Source organism: Salminus brasiliensis, chromosome 5 (genome assembly GCF_030463535.1).
Source record: "Salminus brasiliensis chromosome 5, fSalBra1.hap2, whole genome shotgun sequence".
NCBI lineage: Eukaryota > Metazoa > Chordata > Actinopteri > Characiformes > Bryconidae > Salminus > Salminus brasiliensis.
In genome coordinates, this window is record NC_132882.1 from 21501323 (window position 1) to 21529045 (window position 27723).

Below are 27723 nucleotides of genomic sequence, written 5' to 3' on the forward strand. Positions count from 1 at the left end.
TGACAAACAATAACAAGCCGACAGAAAACCGAGCGAAACCAAACCGACTCTCACTGTTGACGCTCCGTCCGCGCAAGCCGAGACCGCGGACGCCTTGTCAGAGTCGCTCTCGGCGAAATAACTCTGGCCTCCGCTGCCTCCCCCGCCTCCTCCTCGTCCTCCGACTCGGCAGCCGGCGGAGCTTCGCCGCCGCGGAAGAAAGCCCGAGCGCGGGCGGTGGAGGGAGCAGGAGAGAGCGGGGCTTCTCTCGCGAGCGCAGGCCTAACAGCCCTTGTTTTTGGTCTCCCGTCTTTCTCGTCCGTCCTGTACCCCCGCTCAGGCTCTGAGCCGCCTGACATCAACGCGCACAGAGTCGCTTGCCTCAGCGGTGCTAACATGCAAGCCAACGGAGCAGGACAGGGACAAGATCCGGAGTTGCCGTGCCTAAACAGCGCCCAAAACGGAGAGTCGTCCGCGGCCAGCGGAGCGCATTCAAACGGGCTGCTGGCCACCACGGCGGACAGCGGGACTAATGTCGGTGTCACCGCAGCTAACAACGGCCTCCAGCCGCCGGGCAGCTCTGCCGCTTCGGCCGCCGCGACCTTGGGTCCGGAGACGGGCTCCAGCATGAAGAAGAAGAAGCGGCTGTCTCAGGCGGACGAAGATGTCATCCGCTTGATAGGGCAGCATCTGCACGGTTTAGGGCTCAAGTAAGTTCGGCGGAACGGTCCGGATTTTTCAGGCGAAAGTGTGGCGACAGTATTAAACCGAACCACCATGTTATAAAGGGCTGTTTTTTATCTGTTGACACATTAGCATTAGCCATCATACCGAGCCTGCTAATGCGAGCTGACAGCAGGAGCATGATAAACAAACACGGGGAAAAGAGGAGGCAGGGGGCTCCATTTTGCAGAATGGAGAAAGGACTGCCAGGAGTGGACAGTTGTTATTTTGGTTTTTCTGGCTTCAGCTGAATCCTCAAAGCACACCAGTTGTTTACTAAATGTAATTTTAAGGAATAGCTTAATTATTGCAAATGTAAATTATGTCACACAGATGAAAATGGCACGTGGAGATTGCTCACAGGAAGATCTTCTGACAGTTTTTGCTGTGGCCTTGGCTGTGGCAGTCACTGCATTTACGAAATATTGCACCTATTCTGTTTCCAATACATAGTGCCTAATTAATGTCAGTGTTTAAAATGCATTTTGCTTACTGCTAAATGTGCTATATTAGTAACTGAATTTATTACATGCTAGACCTATAAACACATTACAACAGAGTTGGAGACTCAAGGTTTTAGTTGAAGCCATTTTCTATGATATAAAAACTGCATCAAAAAAAGTTAAAACGTCATTAAAGTCACATTCAGTTTTATTCTTAAGGCTCTTTTCGTTTATTTGTGATGCATGGAGAAAAAAAAAATGTCTCCATAGTATTGGACCTGTGTTTTGTGCATTTGTTCTCATTTTACTGGATGTTGTTTTAATGACTATAAAATTAATCTATTTATGTCACTCAGATGTATTCAAATTAGTCAGTGGAATGGCTTCATTTGTACTAATCTAAGTTGTCTTCATATTGATGTTTCTATTTTTAGTCAGACGGTGGACTTGCTGATGCAGGAGTCAGGCTGTAGGCTTGAGCATCCTGCTGCCACCAAGTTCCGCAACCATGTCATGGAAGGAGAATGGGACAAGGTACGTTAATCCGAAAGCTTGAGCCTGTGTTTTGTAGTATTTTCCTGTTCAAATTCTAGCACTTTACAGGAATGTATTAAAAAAATATTTTTTTACTTATTGGATGGGAACTGTTAGGATAGTAATGTCAGTTTGTGTTGTGCTGCCAACTTAAAGTGACTGTCAGGTGTCTGTAGATGTGATGTGTAAACTTTTCAATTTCAAATATTAACCATGAACACAATAATGTAAAACAATGTACACATTTGTTAGAAAAATCAGTACAGTCAAGGATAGGATTTTACCACTGCCTAACAAATGGCCCATTTAATAGCCCATAAAGAGGTTTATTGAATTCATTTCTTTTGTCTGCTTCTTTTGTCTTTCTTGACAGGCGGAAAGTGATCTCAATGAGTTGAAAACATTGATGCATTCACCAAATGCTATTGTGGTAAGAGAGCATGCCACCCCCACAAAGCTTTTACTGTCCTCTGTTAACTCCATCTCATACATGGCTGCTTGCTTGACTTTTGATCTCTCTTTGTGCCTCTGTTTAGCGGATGAAGTTCTTGCTCCTGCAGCAAAAGTATTTGGAATATTTGGAAGATGGAAAGGTCTTGGAGGCATTGCATGTTTTGAGGGCAGAGTTGACTCCTCTGAAGTACAACACAGAGCGCATCCACGTCCTCAGCGGGTACAGCAACGCTGTCTTTTGTTGCTCGCTTCAGCCCTTTCTTCTCTCTTTTCATGACAGTCAAGATGATTTTTTTTATTTTTGTCTCAGCAGAATCAACTTATTCATGATTTGATGTCTTATGAGCAGTCTTATGAAATACTACTACTACTATTACCATTAATAATACAATTAATAATGACAATACATATGTGGAGACATTTTAAGGATATTAATGATTTTGCTCTTAACTCAACATCATGTCACATCATGGAAATGGCATCTGGAAACGATGCAGTGAAGCCAGAAAATAAGGTGCAAAATAAACAAAAGCACTGTGTTTAACAGACCAACTATCAGTTTTTTGTGTGTAAAGCTTATGCTGTGTCTTTTTTATTATTATTTTTTTTTTGCTATTCTGGAATGATGATGATTGATGATTAAAATTAGCAGTTGGCCACGTATCACTTGATGATAAGTATTTGTTGGGTGCTCAGGTATCTGATGTGCAGTCATTCTGATGATCTCCGAGCCAAGGCTGAGTGGGAGGGAAAGGGAACATCCTCTCGCTCAAAACTGCTTGACAAACTCCAGAGTGAGTTCAAGACATACACACACATCCCTCATAGATCCCTCTGTATTTGACCCCATGCTTTTTCCCTTTCTTCAGTTCTCATAATATGGTGCCTGCGTTATGGTGAAACAATTGCTCTGCCATATTCACGTTCATCTACCCTCCCCCCTTTCTTCCTTTCTTTATTTTACCTTTTTGTCTGTCTATCAGTGTCATGTAATTCCCTTTTGCCTCTCACGTTCAGGGTTTGGGTCAGTATCATTTGAATTCAGTCATCTCAGGAGACAAATTGAGTTCGGGAGATGTTAAAAACGTTACGCGTGCGATCATAGTGCTCAGTGTCAGTTGATGAACTGAATTCAATAAATCTCCTTAAGTGGCTGAATTGAGAAGGAATTGACCCTAACCCTGCCTATAGTCTTTAATCAGTTTCATCTCCCTACTTTCTCTTATTTGGCAACCTGCCCCTCCCACTCCATCTTTTTCGCCATCTCTCTCTTGTTTCTGCAGCATATCTGCCTCCTTCAGTGATGCTGCCACCTCGCAGGCTACAGACTCTTTTGCGTCAGGCTGTGGAGCTGCAGAGAGATCGCTGCCTATATCACAACACCAAACTAGACAGTAACCTGGACTCTGTGTCTTTGCTGGTGGACCATGTTTGCAGCAGGTAAATGTATTATCTGCATTATCTAACCCACATTTTAGTGCCTCTTGTCAGTGTGTTTTCTACAATTTCTGGGGAAAAATATATTTTGATCAAACCCCATTAATATTTATTTGTCCTGAGAGGTTTGTGACACAGCTGCCTGGTTGGTAGTGATTCTATTTTTATTATTATTTTGCTAATGCCAATTCATATTTTTATTTTATCCATAAAGATGCCACAGATGGCCCCTGTAAAATGCATTTTCTTTTTTATCTCCAGGAAACAGTTCCCCTGTTACACCCAGCAGATCTTGACAGAACACTGCAATGAGGTCTGGTTCTGTAAATTCTCCAATGATGGCACGAAATTGGCCAGTGGATCTAAAGACACTACAGTTATTATTTGGCAGGTTGACCCAGTAAGTGACCTCTTCCTTAACCACAAAAATCTTATAGCTAATGGCATCTAGGGAGAGAACAAGAACAATCAAGAATCAGGACCAAGAGGAATGCATAAGCATTATCAGAAGGAAGGAAAGGAGAGGTAAATTGTTTGACTGTCTGCTGTGGATTGACAGGAGACGCACCTGCTGAAGCAGCTGAAGACTCTGGAAGGCCATGCATATGGGGTGTCTTACCTGGCCTGGAGCCCAGACGATGCGTACCTGATAGCCTGTGGCCCAGATGACTGCTCTGAGTTGTGGCTCTGGAACGTTCAGGTGCACCTTAGCTCCATACAAATACGACACATCCGTCTGGATTTTGCCTCGTCTCCCTGTCTTAAAACCTTCAAATCTCATTGTCATGCAGACAGGGGAACTAAGGACAAAAATGAGTCAGTCCCATGAAGACAGCCTCACAAGTGTAGCCTGGAACCCAGATGGCAAGCGCTTTGTCACTGGAGGCCAAAGAGGCCAGTTTTACCAGTGTGTAGGTATCCTCTGTACTGTTTGGCCTGAATTGTGCCACTTGTATTTCAAGACCTCATCTAGTCAGTTAGTTGAATTCTCGATTTTTGAATAAGCAGGATCTAGATGGAAACCTGTTGGACTCGTGGGAGGGAGTTCGTGTTCAGTGCCTGTGGTGCTTGAGTGACAGCAAAACAGTGTTGGCCTCTGACACGCATCAGCGTATCCGTGGATACAACTTTGAGGATCTGACTGACAGGAACATGTAAGTGCATTATCTTTAGATCCATTCTAATGGAAAATGCTGTGCTGAGTCTTCTTTCACAACTGTCCTTCGGTTGTGCTCCATAGTGTTCAGGAAGATCACCCTATAATGTCTTTCACCGTGTCGAAGAATGGCAGATTGGCTCTATTAAACGTTGCAACTCAGGTATTCTTTTTCATTTTTAATGTTTAACTTCTGTTACATATCTTTTTTTTTATATTAAATGGATATTGAAATATCTCTTGCTGCGGTTAGGGAGTTCATTTGTGGGACCTACAGGATCGAGTACTGGTAAGAAAGTACCAAGGTGTGACTCAAGGCTTCTATACCATCCACTCCTGTTTTGGAGGCCATAATGAGGACTTTATTGCCAGTGGAAGTGAAGGTAAGAACGCCCTGGAACACTGTGCACCAAATCACTTCTGTCTGCATATCAAACATGCCAGTAAATCTGAAGAATCTTAATAAAGTAAATTGTGAAGGACCTGCAGTTGTTTTAACTCCTTCCCACATAATGAGAATTGTGAGAAATTACAATTTGAGGTAGTGAAAAGCATTTTAGTTTCGTTTAATCTACCTTTTTACATTCTTATTTCCTCTTTTTGTGTTCATTTTGAAATCTAGCAAATTATTCAAGGTCCTTAAATGAAATCATTAAGTGACTCTAAGTATTCATTCTTCCTCTTAACCCATGCTCAGTGTAACAGAAGGAGTGTTTATGTCATGCTCTTTGTCTGCAGACCATAAAGTGTACATCTGGCACAAGCGCAGCGAGCTGCCAATTGCAGAGCTGACAGGCCACACACGCACTGTGAACTGTGTGAGCTGGAACCCTGTGCTGCCAGGACTCATGGCCAGTGCCTCTGACGACGGCACTGTCAGGGTCTGGGGTCCTGCTCCCTTCAGTGATGCCCAGGAGGCAGAGGGGCTTAGCGGTAAGAGCTTTTGTGTGTTTATATATAATATATTAAGTGTGTGTGTGTGTGATGTTATACATGTAATGTGTGTGTGTGTGTGTGTGTATATATATGTGTGTGTGTATATATATATATATATATATATATATATATATATATATATATATATATATATATATATATGGAGGCTTGTGATTTGACCTATCCATTCTGCACCTACAAATACAGTTTACAAATGCAACTCATTATTGAAGAATTTCATTTAAGAAACCCAGTAAGAAGCAGTAATAGATTTAAACACCTTTTCATTTTTAAATGCATCTGATTGTTGTGTGTACACACAGCTGTTTAACTCAGAATTTAAAAGCTCATTCTGATTTGTTTAGATTGAACATCAAAACAAACCTCACAAAGGCAGTTGAGGTGATTTTTAAACTTTCTTGAGAAGGATTTCAAAGCAAATTAATACAAAGTTTTTGAATGAGGCTCTGTCAGTTCTGGAGCCGCTTTTGATTGTTAATGGAATTTGCATTTGATTTGTTTGTTTACCCAGTAAATATATAAATAGATATTTGTCCATTGCCTATTTGAACAAACAGTATGTCTGCTTCTTTTATTAGAATCTTTGGCTCTTATTCAGAGATCCTTCATTTTCTTTTTTATGAATCTGGTCTAGTGTCTCTCCTGTTATAGAACCCTTTGATTCAGTGTTTGTCCCCTGCCAGGTTAAGATGGCTATATTTATTTGCTTCTAAATAAGACAGTTTGGACCTATTTATACATGCCATTAGTGGTGTAGTAGCGGGTGGTCTTGGGTGATCCATTTAGTTTCAGCCCTGCATTCCCACAAATGGCTCGCAGGTCCCCTGTATAGTAAACAACTATTTGTCTAACTGTCAACTGTCCATCAAATCATTTTAGACAAATATTGAGCTACAATAGCTACTGAGCTATTGTAAACAGGCTTAGCTTTAGTGTAAAGCTAAAAGATGTGTACCAGCCTTTACATCATTAACAAAGAAGGCAGATACCAAATGATCTTGCAAGTGTATTTAACCCCCTTAAAAGTCATTAAATTAGTCTAGGTTACAAATGATACACAAACCAAATGCTTTTAATGTAAATTCATTATTTTTATCTTTAAGAACTGAACTGAAATTGAAAAGGCTGCTTGAATAAGTATTCAACCTCTTTAGACCAGTACTTTGTAGAACCACCTTCTGCTGCAATAACAGTCTTAATAATAAGACTTTTGAAAGAACTTTCTACCAGCTCGGAAGGGACTTTCCCCCATTTATCACAGGGTGATTTGCTCCAGTTTATTCAGGTTGGTTGTATGATGTTGCAAATATTACCACATATTCTCAACTGAATTCAGATGTGGACTTTGACTTGGCCATTGTTTAGTCACTGTTATATAGTTTTGGTCTTGTGCATGGGATTATGGTCCTGTTGCTTTTTTTGCCTTTTTTGTGGGGGGTGGAGACCGTCCTTCTGTCTTTCAGTTTTAACAAGTTTTGAAAAGTCTCAACCAAGGAAATGACATGATGCTGCCACTCCCATACTTCACTGAGGACGTGGTGGTTGTTGAGGAATGGATCATGTAGGTAGTTTAGCACCAGTATTCATGGTTTGAAGTTTGGCCAAAATGCTCATTTGCTGACCTCAGAAACTTACACTTTCACTGGGTCACTGATGTGCATTTGTTTAGTAATGGCTACCTTAACCTTAACCCATACAGACCAGTTGTGTGCAGAGCTCCTGATATCGTTGACTGGTAAAAATTGTAGCTCTTTTAAAGTGATCATTGTCCTCTTAGTGGCCTCTACTTCTTGCTCTGATTCTCTGAAAGTTTTGGGGGACAGCCATGTCTAGGCAGTGCCTGAGTGATGTAAAGCAGCTTCCATTTCCTCACAATTGATCAAACATGACTCGCTGAAATATCCAAACACTTGGATATTATTATGAAACTCTTTGCTGTCTTCTGCATGTCTGTGACTTTTACAGTCTGACCAGTGGTACTTGATTTAAGGTGGTCTTTTATCCAGAAAATGTGAATGTTTTAATGATTCACATGATATCAGTGTCCTTTGTAAACTACACAAATCTGATGACTTTTAGATCAGATCAGACTATTTTTAGCAGTGTGCATATACCCAATAGTGTATGCAGAGCACCAGGCAGAAGGAAAGTGTAGCCACAACTTATTCACACCTGAACCACCATTATGTTTATAACATAATGTTGCATGCGATAACATTGAATCAGAGGCATAAGAAAATCATACTGCATACTGGATAATGCATAATTGTGTGTGTGTGTGTGTATATATATGTATATATATATATATATATATGTATATGTGTGTGTGTGTGTGTATATATAAACAAACTCAGATCACTTCTTATGTTACATTTGTTTTATTGATATACATTTTGTTATTTATTTTTCTTCTATAAAACTCTCCAAAACTGTCCAACAGAGCATACTTGGGTCAGTTGCAATATTTCCATTAAGTACCTTATTTTTCTGCTTGCATGTAGTACACGAAACATGCTATTAAATGTCATTGATTTACAGTTAAATTTAACAGCTTTACCCTTTTCCCTCTCCATAGAAATCTGTAGCATGGACAGTTGATGTTGACTCTGGAGCAATATGGAAATCAGAGTGATGCTCACTATAAACACTTCAAGAAATTAAGGATGGATGAAGTTAAAAAAAACAAACAAACAAAAAAAACCACCCACACGCCCACACACTGATGATGTTTTCTGGAGGTTTACCCATCCTCCCCCTCCCGCCCCTGTAGCAGTGGAGAGGCTAAGCAAACACAGAGATGCTGGACGACTTGAATGAAACTGTCCCGGCTGCTGGCCTTCACCCTGCAACCACAGACATGTGTGATGTCCCTGTTTAGGTTGCATCATGTGGCCTCACTGAGGAGGCTCAATGGCCTCAGACTGACGTCTGTCTCCTGCCCTCCACACTGCAGCCCTCCGAGGAGCTGCGGCTTCACAAACCACACCAAAACAAATCATTATTTATTACTGCTATTATTTATTGTTGTAAATCAGTCAAGGCCTCTGGCTTGAGTTGTAGTGATGGTGTGCTTTGTTCTTTACGATATTCACTCAGTGAAGACAAGGTTGTTTTGTTTTGTTTTAATTAATTTTATCAGTTCTGCTGGTATGATGTTCAAGAAGCCCCTCTGCATGTGATCCTGTGATGGGTGTGAGGGCAGCAGGGGTGTGGAGATGTTGGAGGGGTTCTAGAGTTGGCGATCATATCCTTTTCCCCGCATTAACTTTGTTTATTTTTCAGCCACCTGTGTGAATGTAAGCCTGAGAGAGTTTTTTCACCAGCAGAATGCAACCGTCTTTTTTTTCATGTTTAGAACTATGAAAAGAATCTTTTTAATTGACTGAATTTACCGGCACTTTTAACAGTCGATCAATCAGATCCATTTCGGTTTATGAGGAAAATCTTAAAACGATCCTAAGGTCGTATTTTTTGTTTTTTCTTCATCAAAGGTTGGGGTGCTTTATATAAAACATCTAAATCTCATTTGCGTATGATGGTAAGTATGTAAGAAGTGGACCCTGAGGGGATGAGTAATGTTTCTCACCACATCATTGCTTGCCATGGGCCAAAGTTAAGATAGGAAGTGTAATGTTTAATGAATTGAGCTTGCTTGACTCTGTTTAATCTGTCAGAAAGCGACTGACCCAACAATGAGTCTTTAGCTTACAGATCCAGACCCCACGAGTGTTCTCACTTACCAGCATGCTTCTTTGTTCTCTGTTGTCACCCTTGCTGACAGCACATATAAGACCTTTGATACTTAGGAAGTTGTGAGCACATGTAAATATTGACCATCCTTAATGCAAGAATGCGAGGAGTCCTTTCCTTTTGTAAATGGCTACTAGATGTTGGTCATATCTGGAGTGTTGTTTTTTTTTGTAGTAAGTGCAAAAAGGTAAAGCTTTTTCAGTGGATAAATGGGCTTAAGAAATATCATGTATAGCAGATAGGGCTTTAGTGGATTGCTCAGTGCTGTTGGGCAGTGGGTAATGGTCAATATTGTAATGGTCAGTATCCATACAGTTTAAAGGTAAAGTAAGCAAGCTAGTTCATAATTAGGCCTTCCAGTCATGTTCCTTTTACTTTTGATTTTCAAATGTGTGTGTGTGTGTGTGTATTTACTTTAACCTCATGTGCTAATCCCCTAATGTCAATCTGCTGTTTGTTGTTTTTTTTGTTTTTTTTTTGTTTTTTTTTTTAATCATGATTTCTTACTAAATCTTTGATTTCTTGTGTTTTTTAATGCTCTTCAGCTATACCGTTTATAATTCTACATCACAAAGGTCAGATTTTTCTCCTTTTTTCGGAGGGGGGGGGGTATCCATCTATTGTTTTTGTCTAAAGTTATATCGATTCTTTGTTTTACTTATTGTTTTTTTCCCTGAATTATCATATAAAGTATTTCATGGGAAGTGGCCTCTTAACAATTTTTTCTTTTCTATGTGACGTTCTTACTTGCTCATTGTTTTATTAATTTTTACACACATATGTAGTGTGCAAATATTGAGGTATTCAGAGTGTTACAGTCTGGCCATCAAACATAACAAACTTTGCCTACTATGATTTGCTTTGTAACATGTGCTATGTGTGTGCGTGTGTGCGTGTGTGCGTGCGTGCGTGCGTGTGTGTGTGTGTGTGTGTATTTTTATGGCATGTATTATAAGACTGGTCAAGAATATAATTTAGTCTGAGCATCCCTTACCCCTCAAATGCTGTGTTATTACGTTTCCACTTGCATCAGGTAAGAAGCTCCTCTGTACAGGTTATCCCTACACTCACCAGCCAAACCTGTTCGGTCACTGAGGAGTGACACACACAGACACACACACACACACACACACAGACCTTAGTACCTGTTAAAAACACTGAAATCTCATCAATGTTCTGTTCAATGTTCTGCTTATGCAAATGACCTATGTTTTCCTTTGGTGACTTAGTATTTCATTTGAGGGCTTGGTTTTGCTTTCCTGTGACGTGAAGGCATGGCTGTGAGCCTGCTCATTATCCACAGGGGCCCAGGGTGGAGATACCAGGCAAACACTTAAGTTTTGCTTCAGGTTCTGAAGGGTCTGTTTTGCATTTAACTGTGTTAATATTCTAAGTGATTGTACTGTTATGTAATGTGTAGGAGAAGTCTTACGTATGCATATTTTCAATAAAGCATTCAGGGTTTTAAAATAGCAGGCCGAGCCAGAATCTCTCTTACTCTGCTATGATGGTTCGTGGGTGGGCCATCTGCCAGGTCAAGTCTTACATTCTGTGAGCTGCAGGACTGGTAACGTTTATTTCCTCTTAACTGCCACTATTTATTTTGCAAGCAGCTACATGTATCACAATAATCATAACAACATTTTACTTCCAATTCTTTTTGAGATATTCTCAGTAAATGTGTCACACGGCATGACTTGTACCCTTCACTTCGGGAAACCTAGCAGACATAACTACAAATGTATACAGTCATTCTTAGAGCATATACCACCTCTACTGAAAGTTTCCAGTGTGACATTGGCATTCTAAAATATTCTATAGAAACAGCTAAGACCAACTTGCATGTGGTGCCTTTCAACAGATTCAGCTGTTTTAAATATGTACTTATAGCAGTTCACATTTGGTTAAAGTGGGCCTTCTCAGACTTTAATAAAGGGTCATTTTTATACATTCTAAAAATGGTTTGTCAACATAAGGCCAGGGTTGTGCTAATGAAAGTCATGAAAGGCTGGAAAAGAACAAAACCGTACATTCCTAAAAAATGAATGTGTTAAAACGGTTCTTGGAAGGAGTGCCATAGCAACCAATTGTGGGAAAGATGTGTAAATTAATAAAGAATCTTCACATTCACTTCTTGATACTTTTAAAAGGGTCTTCATACTTGTGTCTGTTATAAAAAAGGGATTCTTTATAGAAAAGAAGAGTGTATTAGACATCCATGTCTCATAAACTCTCAGGCTGGAACAATATTAAGAAACATTACTTTGACGAAAGGGACTAGTAGGTCAATTAGGACCTCAACAGTTGTTGTCAGAAATATTCACACCATAAATCTCCACACACCTGTTTGACAGACCGTAAATGCTCATTAGGAAGCAGGTGAGGAGTTGATGTCAATGAGCAGTCAATGACTGCTGTCTGCTGATGACTTCATGACAGAAATACAGAAGCTGTAGTGCAAGATCTAAACCATTGGTTAGCTAGAAAACATGATCTCAAGTAGCCACTGACAAAGCCACACCTGTTACCTAGAGATTGCCTTTAATCTGCTGGATAGGTGTGAAATTCTTCTCATCAGCTGTGGAGATCTTCCTTTTATGGTTACTAATCTCTTCAGTTTTCTCGTTCTTTTTAGTAATTTTCCAAACAGTCCAAGTCTAAGGTTTGACCAATGTCTCTTACGGTTTCATTTTTGTTTGTCTGCCTCATAACAGATCTTTTATTGGTGCAGCTTTGATCTTCTTAATGACAAACAAGAAATATGACCAAAAACTTCTAAGCTTTCTTAGATCTGGACTAATAAAGCAATTAATCACCAACACTTGTGAAATCATGTTAGGGATGAAAGTATAAAACTGCTGTAACGTCAAAATGCTAAACCTAAAATGTATTAACTTTATTACCCTTTATTAAAATAAATGAATGCACACTTTAACCACATACAAACTGTTGAGTATACATTAGTATATACTTTTGTAAGTCGCTCTGGATAGGAGCATCTGTGAAATGCCTTAAATGTAAATGTACATTTAAAAAGGTTTAAGCAAAGAGGCAAATATGCCTTTTCCCCCCCAAACAGTGTTTTAGGAATGAACTGTGAGCAAGCTCTCGCAGCGCAGGGCACTACCTGGCTATTAATGCTTAGACTTTGTCCTCTGGTGCAGCTCTGAAAATGAGAAGGTGGTGTAAACTCAACTTCATTAACTCCAGATTCCTCAAGGTCTTAAAATGTTTTAATTCAATTCATCTTAAGGAACAGCTGACAGCAAAATCCATGTACTTGCATTCTGGTCGAATGAAATGTCTCTCCTTCTCACAAAGATATTTCTCGTAGAAAATACTTTGGCCATTTTCAGGTAATCCACACAAAACCAATGACATACTGGCGAACTGAACGTTGAATCCACTCTTGTGCATTTTAGATTTCAATCTCATGACTGGAAACAGTTCACGTTGGTCACCACAAAATCCTCTAGCAGATTTCAAGTATGAATGAGTAGCCCAATAAAATGAAGACCCATAGGGTTCCTATTCCTTCCGTCTTTTTAAACTTGGGTATGGTGTTAAATGGTAGCATTTCATGTAGCTGAAGATAGGGATAGATACTAAATACTGGTACTATGGTGATGTGATCAATACACATAAAATACTGTAAAAAATACTCCTATAAGCATGTCCTATTCACTCCACAGGATACCCCTGCTTCACACTATTTCTGAGAAGTCACTTCTTTGGAACCACAAGGAAACATGCTTTTAAGAAGGAAATTCAGTGGCTTCAAAACATTACAAGACTTGGACACAGTGGCATCTGAAAGCCCTTCCTGTTAGCAGATGATAACTGGTGAAGTCAGAGGAGTGTATTCAGATGGTACCATTAACCTCCCTGCATAAATACAGGGGGCGCCTTTTGTCTTCCCACAGGGTGTTCCCATTGTTTGAAAAGAGGAATTTCCACATAAAGCTGGCTCAGAAACATAAGTTTAAAAAAATAAATAAAATAAAAATAAATAAAAGGAAGGCAGCAGGTGGGCAGACTCAACGGTCATCGTAACAAAAGGCTGCCCACATCATTCCCATGACGAGGCCAAAGCATAAGTGTTGTAGCCATGTGTTTGCTGACTAGCTATTGCTGATTAATTAATGACAAGGGTGCATATCTCTTGTGTTTTTCAGATACTGAATATTGTATGTAGGGATGAGCAATATGACAAACATGAAATCATTCTACTTATTATATACTTGTATGATTTTAAACGACCCTCTTATTGCAATGATTTATAAACTATAAATTTGATGCACTTTAGCAGAACAGTTACTGCTTATCCTACCACTGGTCAGTGTTCCTAAGTACTGACAATATCTATGATATGCTCAAAAATATGTTTAGCACAATTTGGAAAATGTATTGTCATATTGCCCACCATTACGTGTACTCCCACCACATCACCAGGGGTCTTCTTTGCACAGGGCAGGTGTGGCTACAGGTTTTGACTCCAACCAACAAGAATCACTCTATTATATAACTAATCACTTGTTAAAAAACTTGCAACAGACTGCTTAAACTAGTGTAACAGAGTGGGTTCTGCTTGATTGGAAAGAAACCCTGTCCACTGTATTGGCTCTTTCTGAACAACAGTGGTGACCCTTAGAAGTCATTTTTGAAAAACGCCTCTGTTACCTGTCAGGTGTGTTAATGGCAGGAGCTAACACCTGCAGGACCACAGATCTTGTGGAGTATGATTTAGGCCATAAAAAACTAGTGCAGAACATGCATGGAATGACGACCTGCAAATAAATAATCACAGTCATGCAAAAATCTTGTCTCTCCATTTTTGACACTTTTCACTTTGATATAATGTGAATATGACAGTTGATCTTTACATTGACCAATAAAATAGACCAGTAGAAATGCTCAATTTAAGCATTTCTGGCTTGGACTAAAATCTTTTTACACTGACTTCCATTGAAGGTTAACCAGACAATTTGGAGATACAAGGCTTCTGAGTGACCAAAGTATAGTTTTTTTTTTTTTTTTGCACAGAAAAGGTGCGTGGTCATGACGAGACTGGCAATCTTTTAAGACAGCAGTTCCCCAGTTTATTACCCCTGAGCATAGTGTTTTTCATTCTACCTGGACTCAAACTTTTTTTTTTTTTTTTTTTTTTTTTTAAACAATACTAGGAGTAGACGACGGCTCATCTAGACGATGGAGTAGACGATGGCTCTCAAACAAATTAGTGTTACGGATAAACAAACACTGAAATTCGTTAAAATGAAAACCAAAAGGCACAGAGGTAACAACGTCAGCCAATGTGATCAAAGCAAACCGAGAACCATAGAAACCGCAATGCAGAAAACAGGACCAAGTGCAGCTTTGGATAAATCATAAACAAAATACCATGTATTCTAATTAAGACTACACAACAGCAGGGCATGCCTTAAATTGAACATGTGCTTATTAATTCCATATCCCAGTTCCCAAACTTACTAACAATAAAACTTCGTATAAAAAGAGTATTCCAGCAACTAACAATAAAAAATATATATCCATCTTGGAGACAGGTGGACACATGTACAGCGACAGCATATTTAAGACAAGCTTGACAAGATGACATGCTCACAAGCTCTAAGCCAATCGGTCACCCCGATGAGTCAGTGCGATTGTCATGTTGCTTCAGCCCTGAGAAGCGGTGCACGATGTGAGCAATGCAGCAATGCTAAACAAATAGCCAAAAAAAGCAACAACACAGAGCTGAACTTCACTGCAAATACATAAATAAGATACATAGGAACACCTGTCTCTCAAGTTGATCCAGGACAGCTTTGAGACTGCAACACTTGTTATTTCAGTAAGGGGAAGGGGATACTGGGGCTGGGGATGAGGTGTCTGATGGAGTGTTTTCCTTAATGTGGCTCTGGCCGAGACCGATGACCATATTCTTTCACAGCACAGAGCGGACAGTTTATGATTTGGCAGTTTAGGTTCTTATGGCTGCAGGGCATCAATCATTGATCAGCGCCAGGATCATGCTGAAAGTGAAACCAGAGAGAGAGCATGAATGAGCATGGTTCAAATCGGGAAAAGGGCTAGATGAGCGGTGAGGTTAAACTGGGAGGGCATAGTGCAGAAACCCTAAACAGGCAAAACAGAATCTGATTACTGGCTAAGTTACTGTTTAACTTTTAATTTGAAAAATAGGCTAGCAGCTATTTTATCAGTTTTCTTTCATATTGGGAACTACATTCCTAGAGAAAATCCTAGCTACTCATTTCTTATTGTAATCATGTGATCCATCTTGTTTTAAAAAGGTGCTGTGTAATGCCAGGGGCTCTACGGTTATAGCATTAAAGTATGCATGGAAGGGTAACACAGTGCAAAGCCTAGAGCTCACCATGACTGACTGAGCAAAGAAGAGAAACAAAACACCTCAATACTGTGTAAAAATCTGCATTCTTTAAGCAATTATCTAAATGATTCCAATGATTTTTCTTTGTGTATTACATTCACAAAGAAAAAAAGGAAAACAAACAAAAAAAAAACTAAATTAATAGAATAATAAAATTCAGATTTTTCGGAAATATAATTCAGTCAGTTTTTTTCCCCAGGGATGTCAATTAATTCTAAATAAACAACAAAAAGCAAAACATAAAAAGAAAACACCAAAAGGTTCAATTTTTATGGGAAAAAGATGCACACTTAATACACCAACCATTTCACTTGCTTTAGTATATCTGTAGGTGCAACACTAAAGAAAATGAAACATGTCAGAAGTGTTTATTCTCTTCTTACCTGTACAAGTAGATGAAAAAGCAAAGTAGGTGGAAACCCAGTTTGATCATGGCCTCCTTCATGTGAGACTTCAACTGGCCCCTGTTGTGAATCTCCGTTGGGTCAAACACTCCCATGTTACCCATAGGAACCTTCACATATCTTGTGAAAGAAAAAAAAAAAAAAAAAAAAAAAGAGAGAGAGAGACAAAATTAGCAATGTAGTACAAGAGGCTAATCATGAAGGGGTAAATTACAAACCCATGTCAGGACTTACCTGTAAACGTTCCACGATGCCACAGGTAGATTCAGGAGGAAAATAAACCAGTGCATGGAGACTAGCATCAACACTGTGGCCAGAGACTGGCCAATTAGTTCGGGTATGACCCACTACACACAGAGAAGAATTACATTATCAGAGATTAATAAGCCATAAACAATCTAATTACAACACAGCTGTTACAGCTAGGCAGGCTGGCTTAACATCAGTCTAGAGGAAATGGCAACCTATGAACATCTAATCTCAGAAGCAACCTTCACGGAAGTGACTCATATTGCTCTTGCATTGTGTTTCTCAAGATCTGGGGACCTCATGTATTGCACATTTCTACATTTCCTCTGCTCTATTATAACAGATTGTACTCGTGAACCGCTTGATATCTGAGAACTATGAATGATCAATTAATTAAAAATACTTGGAAAGGAAAACAAAGATACAACATTACAAGTTTAATTTCAGTTGCCTTTACCAGTTCCACATGTGTTCTGTGCTCCCCAATTGTATTTCCCAATAACAAAGTCTATTTAAAACTGAACATCACCTAAAATTCTTTAAACTGAACTGGGTGCAATGCCTAACACATGGGTCACTAAGACTGTAATGACTTGCTATTTAGCAGAATTTCTTTTTACAATTAAAAGCTAGTTCACAGCAATACTTACTTTGTTTAACTTTGAACAGCAAGCCCGGGCATTAATATAATCACACTCAAGATCAGAGAGGGTGATGATCTGTAGGTAGAGTTAATGCCTATAACTTTAGGTGTGACATGTGGGAAAAACAGAAGACATAGCAAGCAGTGTTCAGACAGAGGGCACAATACAGGCCAACCAAACAGGTTTCTCAGCCCATTTTGCAGTCTAAGGAAAGAGAATGACAGTTACCTTTCATCTCATACACATTATAGACTCAGATTCTGGAGGAACGTTGGTTTCTCTTCCCTCAACACAATTTACATTGTGAAAAATGGCTTAATGAGCTTAAGTGGCTCCAGTTTCCCAAGAGCATCTCGAGGTTAAGACCAGTATGCTGCTCGTCCGATCATTCAAGAATCATGTTAGAGCCTAGTCGCTTTTGAAAAAGCATCTCTGGTTAATTCAGGATTACATCAGATAGCTACATGTCATTCCCGTTCAGGTCGCACACAAAATAGCAGGCAGCCCCTTCCACTAAAGCCGCATTAACAGCAGCTAATTCGCAGCGGGGTCGTTCTCCTGCGCATGGATTAGGCCTAATCTTGCACTAAACTGCACTGCCAGTGGTGAGCACGTTCATCGGTCTGGCTGAGATTTGGTTATTAATGTGGTCGTAAAAGACCGACTCAAAGGGAAAGACCTGAAGCGATGTGTCTGCCCGCCTATTCTTAAGCTAGCTAGCTAACTCAGCTAGCTCAGCTAAACGGTGTCCAGCCAACCTACCCCCCGCCTTTAAAAGCGCACCAGGGCGTGAACGATAACCCGCTGCTGAAACAGAAGATGGGCTTATTTGTGTCTCCATTCTCTTGATATGACAGCAAAGGATACAAAGTACACCGACAAGAATATCAACGCACAGCAGTCGACAAGCGACAGAATAAACACGGCGGCTTCCATCTTCAACTTCCTACTCCATCAATACTTCCGACCGGGAGAGAGCTACTTCCGCCGCTCTTCTTCGTGTTGCATTGGGTCGAGTTGAGTACATCGCCACCCTCCAGAAAAGCCGAGGAAAACAGCGCGACAAGCCGTGTGGATCATCCTGCTCGAGAGATACAGTAAAAAAGATCATAATAAATTATTAAAAATAATAATAAATAAATCTATAAACTATCTATAAAGTAAACCAGCCCTGTTTCAAACATAGATAAACGTAAGCCGTTTCAGTCTGAACTTTTTAACAGGCTGATCTGTCTATCCGGCCTTAAGACCAAGTATTGAAAAAAAGTAATAAAAAATAATTAAATAACATTTTGCATTTATGACTTTTATTTCTAATACAAATGTTGTTTTTTTGATTGGCTGGTTTATAGTGAGCTAAGCCCCGAGGGCTCAAATCTCAGGACCAGCTTTTGCTAGTAGCTGCTTTCAGATGGTCTAAACTGGTCTTTAATGGCCAAGGTGATTGAAAAGCTGGTCATCAAGGCAAAAACATACCCTATGCTGGTAAGCTAGCTGGTTAACAAGTTGGTGGACCCCCCCCCCCCCCCCCCCCGATTCTTTTGGGATGAGGTGGGGTGGAGATCATCCAACTTCCTGACTTCACTAATGCTCTTGTTGCTGTATGCAATCAAATCCTCACAGCAAGGCTTTAAACTCTAGTAAAAAGCCTTCTCTGGACAGTAGAGACAGTTATTTGTTTTTAAATACCCAGTTTAACATCCTTGATTTTGGAAGAAACAGTGAATTAGCAGGTGCCCCAATACGTTTGTCCATATAGCGTATGTATATATACACTCACTAAGCACTGGAACACAGTTCGGCAGGTAGAATTTACAATGCTTTAAACACCTCAGGCAGATGGGCTACAATAGCAGAAGACCATGTCAGACTCCACCCAAGAACAGAAAGCTGAATATGAGGCTCAGCAAAACTTAGCAGTTAAAGACTGGACAAGCTTTGACTGGCCTAGTCTGATGAATCTCAATTACTGCAAAGGCACACAGATGGCAGATCAGGAGGTGGTGTGATCATGTGAATAATGTTTTCTGGGAAAACTTGTTAATAATATGAATAAAAATGTTAATAATAATCACTTGAAAGTCAAGCATCCATTCATGACCACAATGTACACAGTTAAAAAAAGATGAGAGTAATGTTGTGTAAAATCATAGAAAGTGTTACTTTTATTAATAAAGAATATGTTCATTAGTTTTGTTAAAATTCCCATCTAAGAGATGTTAAAACCTAAATACCTCATTCTAGTGTTTATTTATTTATATGAATATTGATTAATATTAGTATATTTATATTAATTAATGGAAAATGTAAAGGAAAATATTATTAAATGTTACTATTATTATTATTATTATACATTTTTAATATATATATATATATATATATATATATATATATATATATATAATTTTTTTTTATTTTTTATTTTTTATTTTACAGTTTACTCATCTTCTGCCATTACTTCCAGCATGATAATGCACTTCATCATGAAGCAAGTCATCTCAAACTGGTTTCATGAGCATGTCAGAGTACTCTAGAGGACTTCTCAGTCACTGGATCTGAGTCCAGTAGAACATCTTTAGGACTGTGGTAGGATTGCAGCATGAACGCGCTCCTAAAATCTGCAGAATCATGGAAGAAGATTCTTAAAGCAATGTTACATGTCCAGGAAGAATTGAGGCTGTTTTGAGAAAGGGAGTCCCTACCCTGTAAAATCATATTAAGAGGTAAACAGGCTACAGTGTACAGAGAGATGAGTTTAGAGGGGGGGTGGGGGGGGGGTGGAGGTAGTACCAGCCTGTGTGTGTGTGAGAGAGAGAGAGAGAGGGAGAGAGAGAGAGAGGGAGAGAGAGAGGTGGGGGGGAGAGAGAGTCATTAGATGCTGTAGTGTTGTCATGAGGAATTCCTGTGCTGTATGAATGGGGCACTTGAAGCGTGAATGGCCCTCCCTCGCCGCTGCAGCTATGGCGGCGCCTGGACCGCAGCCTGATGAGGAGCTGCGGGCTTTCAGCGCGCTCGACCCTCTTTCAGCACAGCAAAAACGACCTGCTCCGGTTAGCGTGGACGTGGAGGAAGTGGCGGAGCTGCTCGGGAGCTTTCTGGACTCTGACAATGGCCCCACTGCCGAGACGGTCGCGGTCAGACCAGTGGAGGAGATGGTTAACGGCTTCGACGAGAAGTTAAACGCGTGCTTTCGACATTTCAGCTCTAAAAGCGAAGTATTAACATGTGTAAAACCGATCTCTGAGGATACCTTCTTAAGACATGATGAGTAAGTGAGTGAGTGAGTGTGTGTGTGTGTGTGTGTGTGTGTGTTCGTAAGTAGCGCTGGCAGCGTTTTTTTTAATGCACAGTTGCCCGAGGCGTTACATGATACTGGAGGAGACATCCCCAGAGCGCAAGTTCAGCTGCTTCTGCATGTTTACGACCGTTATTCATGATAAGACCCATCTTTTGAAGCTTTGATTGCTTTTTCTTATGATTTATTGAATTTTCTGTTTGCATTTCCCGTCACTGGACATTAGGCTATGTATGAAGCGCCACTGTGGTGTTGGTCTGCTGTTACACTGCACTGAAAATGAAGGGCAGTATACCAGCATCTCAAGTAGCCGAGCTCGCTGTGTAAGCGGGGTCACGTGACCCCGTCCACTCGGGACTGAGCTGGTGTTTCCATCATACACACCACACGACAGGGAATCGACTGCTCTCAAATTCATCAGAAGAAATAGAACAAATATGTGGACACTGTCACATTTGTGCTTGTTGACCATTTCATTTCAGAAGCATGGATATATATATATATTTAATGTCTAGATGAAACAATAAGTCCAGATGTTTACTGGATATTGTTTTGCTTCAAAATATATCTCAAAACTAACAGTAAAATAATAATGACAAGTATGATAAAACATTATTTAACATTCTGATAAAACAGTAAAAAAACCCCAAAAAAACATCTTGGTATTTGTTTGTCAAGAATAGCAGATATCAAGCCACTGTGGATCTTGTTTACATCTTATTCATTTAATTCTGCAGAAATATGGTGAAAAGTTGGTGGAATTCCCCTTTACTACTGAGTTGGTACCGCTTTTGCAGGTGTAACAGCCTGCACTTGATTTGGAAACCACAGCTACATGGATACACTTCCATTGAGCCATAGGAGCAGTAGTGGGGGTGGGCACAGGTGTTGGGATACACAGCCTGGCCATCAGGTTGACATGGTTTAGATCAGGAGATAAGCCCATTGCAGTGTTGTACTGCCTTTTCTACATATTTTCATGGTTTCTTTATGCTTTCACTCCTAACTGAGCTAAATAAGGACATGAGTGATGTAACTGATGTGCAAGGACACTCCAAACTGTGTAGTGCAGGTGGGAAACGGTGTCTTTTACCATTGGAGTATGATTCATTTTTCATCTTACACAAAGAGCATTTATCTGTTATGCATGCTGCACAGTCCAATTTTTATTATTCTCAGTTCAAAGTTATTTTTGTGGGATTTATTATTGTTTTTTAAATCGCATTACAGGATTATCATCTATAACAATATTATACTTCAAGTAATGTTGGACTAATTGATTGTGAAGTGTGCTGATGGACACTGTATGTCCAAATGTTTGTGGACACCCCTTCTAATGAATGCATCCAGCTGACACAGATATGCAAAGACACATACAGACACTTGTCCAGCCCCTGTAGAGAAGTACTGGCAATACAATAAAAGACTCTCTGCAGCAGATAAACATAAACCTATTGACACCATGCCTAATGCCAAGCGTGGGCCTAGAGGGGTTGAACTCTGTTCTCAGGAATGATGGTTCTCCACCCAATACTTTTGGGCTATAGTGATCACTTCCTGACCTTATTAACACTCTTGTTGCACTCTTGTTTAATACTCTTGATTTAGGAAAGAAACAATTAATAATAATTAATGTTATTAATGTTAAAATTAAAAATGTTAAGCTAACCTTATGTTAATTCTCCCACGTTCTAGGATCTGGAATGCGCTGACAGATAATTATGGCAATGTCATGCCCGTGGACTGGAATCGATCACATACTCGCTCACTTCACCTCCCCACTCTGAACATTGAGGACAGGCCGGTGAGTCAGATGTCTGATTCCTTGTCTCTTATGCTGCTTTCAAGTGATCTCTGGTTTTATCAAAAAAAAAAAAAGTTTCCCACCAGAAGGCATCCTAAGAAAACCTTATGAAACCCTGAAGTCGGGTACATCGAAATTGATTAAATCGACTGGCAAAGTGACCAACACTGTGTGCTTCATGACATAGGCCAGAACTGATTAATGCCAGCTAGCTAATAAACTACAGCCATTTTACATCCCCAGTGCTTTGTTTACCTCCCACATAAACCACATGAATGGTCTAATCAAATTTGGTGGGGGAAAAATGCATTAGAAAGCACAGTGAGCCCACTTGGTGAGACCCAGGTTTCTGATTGAACTTTTTTCTGTATTTTGTTTCTACAGAAGGTGAATAATGTGAATTTTGATGTGTCTGATGATGAGGATCTGAGGGAACAGATGGACATGCACTCTATCATAGTGTCCTGCATCAACGAGGAGCCCCTCTTCACTGCAGAGCAGGTGCTGTTCTACTTCACCAAAAGCAGCACTTTATTGCGAAGTTCATAAAGGCCCTGTAATTAAGCAGAATAACATTCAAGTATTTGTAACACATCTTTGGCAAAAATCTAGTCTAACAATGAACAATGGTCTAACACCTGAACAATGGTTTTGCATAGTATAGATGTAAATATCGTCACTATCACAGAAAAAAACTTGTTTCTCCATTTTTGTCATTTTTTAAACTTTTTGACATGATGTGAAGGGCATTTGTTCTTTACATTATATCACAATGTCATGATGAATGGACCAATAGGAAGGCTCCAAAATTGCCTGAAATAAAACCTATTTACACAAACTTCCATTAAAAGTTAAGAAGGTTTTTCCTTCTCCTGTAAAGTTGCCATTTAGGAGACATAAGGTTTTTGTATGACAGTGACGATATCTACCTTGCTCATTGAACCCTGCTCTGCTTTGAAGGTCATTGAAGAGATAGAAGAGATGATGCAGGACTCCCCAGACACAGAAGCAGAACCCACCTCTCATTCTGACCAGATACAAAGATACAAAAACACCAGCCACGCCTTTGAGGACAGTAAGTGCCTGTATACAGGTCTGCCTCTGTGGGATTTGTGTTTGTGCTTGGTTTAATAAATGTAATAAAGTGTAATTCTGCAGGAGTGAGGAACCTCAGTGTTGCAGAGCTGAATGAATTACTGGAAGAGGAGGAGACTGCTGTCCGCCGCTATTCTGAGGAACTGGTCCAGCATCTGGCCCTAAGGGACGAGCTGGACTTTGAAAAGGAGGTGAAGAACAGTTTCATTTCCATGCTGATAGATGTACAGAACCGACAGAAAGAACACAGAGAACAGTTGAAAAAGAAGAGGAAGCTAAAGAACGGAGCCGGATCCCAGCACGGTAGAGCAGAGAGGCTACCAACAAGTGTGAGTACCATTTTCCAATAAGGTGAAAGCTGGAATCTCCTGTAGTTTGATCACAGATACTCAGTTTGTTAGCAAAAAAAACTCAACAGAATCTCAACGATGTTAGAGTAAGGGTTAGTGTTATAACCAGGGTTAGGTTTGGGAACAGGATTGGGATTAAGGTCAAGGTGACATATAAATAGATATTTAGTTAAATGTAACGCTGAACATCTACAAAGTATCTACAAATAGCTTTTATAGTTATACATTATAATAATTATAATATGTTCAGACCTAACCAGATCTAATGTGGCTTCTGCTTTTCCTCCTTTATCTTGTGGGGTTTCTTTATTCTTTATGACTGAAGAATCTTTAATTCCCCCTCCTTTTCAAACTTTCTCTGCTGGTCTGTACCTGCTCCGGTCTTTCCAGCGCTTCAGCATGGAGAGCATCTCTACTGCCATTCAGAATGGCTTCCGCCAAACTTTTGGACACGGTGGTGGGGAGAAACAGGTGGCTATGTCTTTCCCTTCTTTTCATCTAATTCTTTCTTAATTCTTTGGCAGTTCTTACTTGGTATCAGTTCACAATTCAGTTCACATCTTATCAAGACATTAAGGCAAACAAAGACTTGAGCTTCGGTGCTTCTGTTAAGTAGCAAGCTATGCCCAACTCATCCTCTGCCACATCAGAAATATTACCAGTGTCTTTTACACTTTCCCACAGTATCTCACTACAGTCATTCCTTATGAGAAGAAAGGAGGTCCCCCGTCAATTGAGGATCTTCAGGTTCTCACAAAAAGTGAGTATTGCCACTGAGCTTCTACATCCAGGGTTTCTTCAAGGGTCATCCGGCAAATCTTTTATATTGCACCAAAAGGCTTCCACTGTTGTTAAGAGCCAAGAACCCTTTTCAGTACTATAGAGAAGGCCTAGCCAACATGCTCACGTGGGGCTCACTTGGGTGGAACATGGACTAGGTGGGTTCCAGGTAGACAAGGGCTCTGAGTGGGTTTGTACACGTGTTGGATCCTATTGTTACCGCCAACCCTAATCTTACATCGGTCCCATCAAGGCCCCATGTACAGTGTGCAACAAACATGTTTAAGCCCTCCTGGTCCCATCACTGTCCCTGGTGGGCATCCATATGTGGGGCCAACACGGAACCCATGGACAAAAATTTCTGGTTCCCAGCTGGGCTAACCATACAGGCCCCAAATGGGCATGTTATGTGAGGAGTGGATGCTACACAGTAATTAGTGAAGCTTTTTGGTCTCACTGTTTATTTCTTCTTTCCACAGTTCTTCAGGCTATGAGGGATGACAGTGACAAAGTACCCAGTCTTCTAACAGACTACATCCTTAAAGGTAAGCCTTCACTGAAATACTATTTTAGAATTGTTATATTAGCAAAGATTTTATTTAGGCTAGCATTTACTGCATATCTCATTGACAATAATGAAAAGCACCTTCTTATGTAGCACAACGTTGTTTGCATCCATATTTACAAACCATCTCTTTTGCTATCAGATCTTTTTTTTTTATTTCCTCCATTCTTTTTCCTCTCTTGTCACTGGTAGCTCTTGTCTGAGTGATGGATCAAGGTTTGTAAGAGACTGTGAGGATTTCTGGTTTAGTAGGCACAGCACCCTCTGCTGGCACTTCACACTAGTGCATCCATGTTTGCTCTTGTGTTGTATCTACCTGATGCTACCTTAGCAACCGATGCAGGGCCACAGCCTCACTCTCACCTTCTGTCTCACCTGGTAACAGTCATGCACTGCTACTCAAGTTTTCTGTCAGCTGTTCCTTCATTCACCTGTAGCACCTTCCCTTTTGTGATGCCCACATCCAGCTGTTACGCACACACTCACACACACATCATCATCAGTGCCGTTACTGTCTAGACTGTCTACACTCCAAATAAAGGTACTACAAAAGTTTTTTTGAGTGATGCCATTGAAGAACCCTTTTTGGTTCCAAAAAGAATCATTCTTGTAATAGAGATGTGTGAAGGCTCAGAGAAGCTTCTCTTTATGTAAGGTTCATTACCAATATAAAGGATCTTCACATTCACACATATCTAATACAAACATGGTTCTTTAATGAGTGAATGGTATTGCTCACAGAACCTTTTGTATTATTACGTATTTTAAGAGTGTACTGCATCTTTGCACTTTTCCTGCTAGTTTTACTTTTCCTGGTAGTTCACAATTGCAACTTTAAATATAAAGGAAAGGTTCACTGGAAAAAAGAGTATTTACAACGTAACCCAGATGTAGTCGATTGGCCAAGATTCCAGTTGTTTTGCACTGGAGCTACAAGGCTAATATTGCTAAAACGTACTGGAAGTCTATGGCCGTGTTTGAAACTGTGCTATTCACTATCCCCTACATGTGAAAATCCAGATCACTATACAGTGCACTATTATAGGGAAGAGAATTTGTCATGGTAGTGAACAATTTCAGACACTTTGTTAAGCAGATTGTGTTGCATAAACAATCTGAACGTCAGTGTTCCTCTAAGAAGCTGCACACGAATCTTCAAACTAAACAATGCGATGGATTATGGGTATGTATCCCATGTTTGTTAGGGTACATAATTTGTAAACTACTTATTGTGGTGCATTGTGGGATTGTTATAGTGCTGACAAGTCTGCACTATGTTTTCAGACACCACTACAAAATGTTGAAACCCAAAAGCAGTGCACTATAAAGTGAATAGGATACTGTTCAACTTTCGATTTTTCAGTAAACCATTCCATTCCATTACAAACTTTCCAATGACCCCTTTGTATATTCTGGGGTCTAACTGTCTTTAGCTTATCTGCCCAAATATTTCTGTGAAAAGGAACCATGACTTCAGTGACAAGTATTGAATTTCATTTCACTATACATCATACTGATAGATCTACATATTTATGGAATTGGTAAAAACAGTGTAATCTATGCTCTCTTTTGCAGTGCTTTGTCCCACCTAAAATGACGGTGAGATGTGTGCACTTCTCCATTCAGAAAAAGGACTTCCAGGTGGATTCATCGCAGCGTGACTTTGACCTTACATCCTTTCATAACGAATGCTGTATTTTCCCTTAATTGACATGCTGGGTTATATTACTGCACTCAGATAGTACTGTATTTGAAAGGATGTAGATTTCAGTGCAAGCAAAAAAAACATATAAAGCATAAAAAAATGAAAGTGCCCTTAAAAACACCTCTGGAACATGTTCCAAAGTCTTGATATGCAGCATCATTTATCAGTCTGTTTGATTTTGCGATTTGTTTTGCGTAAATGCCGTACTGTCTTTCTGTCTCACAGTAATGTGGCTCCAAGGGGTGTTGTAGTTCCAATCCTAAGGGTTGAGTAGTTTTCCTGTATCTTGAGAACACACTCTTCCTGTGTTAATGAGTGTTGTTGGTCTCAAATAACATACCATATATCCTTGGAGAGAAATTATTATTAATTCATTAACTGGCTCATCAATTGTCAACAGTGCTGTCAATTGTATTTCCAGAAAACACTGAAAGCACTTGCTGTTGCTGTTTATTTATACTTATTTTGAGAGTAAGGTCCAAAATTCAAACTAATGTCAAATGAAGAATTATTCTGTAATAATAATAATATTACTGCATTGCAGATATTATTTTTTCTTTGACTGTAAATTAAAATTCTGCTTGTGTTTCTGTTAATTAAATGACTGTGTTTTTTTTTAATTATAATTATTTAGTTTATTTCTACATTCTTAATATGTGCTTCAAATGGTTCTTTGATTGGTGGCATAGAAAAACACTTTTGGGTCCAAAAGGAACCATGTTTGTATTAGAGATGTGTGAGTGTGAAGAATCTTTTAAAGGTCTGAAGGTTCTTCACCTGATGTAATGGTTGTTTGGCAATTTGAAGGTTCTTAATATTCACACACCTCTATGTCAAACATGGTTATCAATGGAATCAACAGTGGTTCCTCCGTGGCATCTTTAAAGCACTTTTCTTATTAAGAATTCAGTTCCAATGTGTACTAAACAATTTAATGATGTTTTAGGCACACTTAGTATGCAATTCAGCTTCTTATGTTGATTTGTATGTT

At 39.8% G+C, this 27723-nt stretch overlaps 3 protein-coding genes across 4 annotated transcripts; 2 read left to right on the forward strand and 1 right to left on the reverse strand.

Annotated features, from left to right (window-relative positions):
- The first annotated feature begins 72 nt into the window (after nt 1-72).
- wdr26a (WD repeat domain 26a) lies at nt 73-10904 on the forward strand. Its single transcript, XM_072679840.1, has 14 exons — nt 73-689; nt 1580-1679; nt 2053-2109; nt 2216-2352; nt 2829-2926; nt 3416-3572; nt 3831-3969; nt 4129-4269; nt 4361-4480; nt 4578-4723; nt 4810-4888; nt 4979-5108; nt 5464-5658; nt 8258-10904. Exons 1-14 carry the CDS (start codon nt 376-378, stop codon nt 8278-8280), a joined length of 1836 nt encoding a protein of 611 aa, XP_072535941.1. The 5' UTR covers nt 73-375; the 3' UTR covers nt 8281-10904.
- Nucleotides 10905-12647: 1743 nt separating this feature from the next.
- Nucleotides 12648-18113, reverse strand: cnih4 (cornichon family member 4). 2 transcript variants are annotated; one of them, XM_072679841.1, is made up of 5 exons: nt 18006-18113; nt 17145-17213; nt 16480-16592; nt 16225-16365; nt 12648-15464 (listed from the first exon to the last, which is right to left on the reverse strand). In XM_072679841.1, the coding sequence occupies exons 1-5, from the start codon at nt 18072-18074 to the stop codon at nt 15437-15439; spliced, it is 420 nt and encodes a 139-aa protein (XP_072535942.1). In that variant the 5' UTR covers nt 18075-18113; the 3' UTR covers nt 12648-15436. The 2 variants fall into 2 exon arrangements, with proteins under 2 accessions (XP_072535942.1, XP_072535943.1); XM_072679842.1 differs by lacking the exon at nt 18006-18113 and adding an exon at nt 17367-17996 and having other exon boundaries at nt 17145-17238.
- Nucleotides 18114-20028: 1915 nt separating this feature from the next.
- Nucleotides 20029-27333, forward strand: fez2a (fasciculation and elongation protein zeta 2a). The gene is made up of 9 exons (XM_072678839.1): nt 20029-20406; nt 22129-22237; nt 22622-22738; nt 23198-23312; nt 23396-23661; nt 24073-24153; nt 24367-24442; nt 24942-25007; nt 26603-27333. Exons 1-9 carry the CDS (start codon nt 20054-20056, stop codon nt 26617-26619), a joined length of 1200 nt encoding a protein of 399 aa, XP_072534940.1. The 5' UTR covers nt 20029-20053; the 3' UTR covers nt 26620-27333.
- Nucleotides 27334-27723: the final 390 nt, after the last annotated feature.

Excerpts from the sequence above, each read along its gene's own strand:
- wdr26a (XM_072679840.1), top strand. The coding sequence starts at position 376 with ATGCAAGCCAACGGAGCAGGACAGGGACAAGATCCGGAGTTGCCGTGC. Across the intron at positions 690-1,579 it reads CTGCACGGTTTAGGGCTCAA|TCAGACGGTGGACTTGCTGA; the intron begins GTAAGTTCGGCG and ends TTCTATTTTTAG. Across the intron at positions 4,724-4,809 it reads GATCTGACTGACAGGAACAT|TGTTCAGGAAGATCACCCTA; the intron begins GTAAGTGCATTA and ends TGTGCTCCATAG.
- cnih4 (XM_072679841.1), bottom strand. The coding sequence starts at position 18,074 with ATGGAAGCCGCCGTGTTTATTCTGTCGCTTGTCGACTGCTGTGCGTTG. Across the intron at positions 17,214-18,005 it reads TATTCTTGTCGGTGTACTTT|ATCATCACCCTCTCTGATCT; the intron begins GTATCCTTTGCT and ends CTCTACCTACAG. Across the intron at positions 15,465-16,224 it reads TTTTTCATCTACTTGTACAG|CATGATCCTGGCGCTGATCA; the intron begins GTAAGAAGAGAA and ends TTTCACTTTCAG.
- fez2a (XM_072678839.1), top strand. The coding sequence starts at position 20,054 with ATGGGGCACTTGAAGCGTGAATGGCCCTCCCTCGCCGCTGCAGCTATG. Across the intron at positions 20,407-22,128 it reads ACCTTCTTAAGACATGATGA|GATCTGGAATGCGCTGACAG; the intron begins GTAAGTGAGTGA and ends CCCACGTTCTAG. Across the intron at positions 22,739-23,197 it reads CCCTCTTCACTGCAGAGCAG|GTCATTGAAGAGATAGAAGA; the intron begins GTGCTGTTCTAC and ends TCTGCTTTGAAG.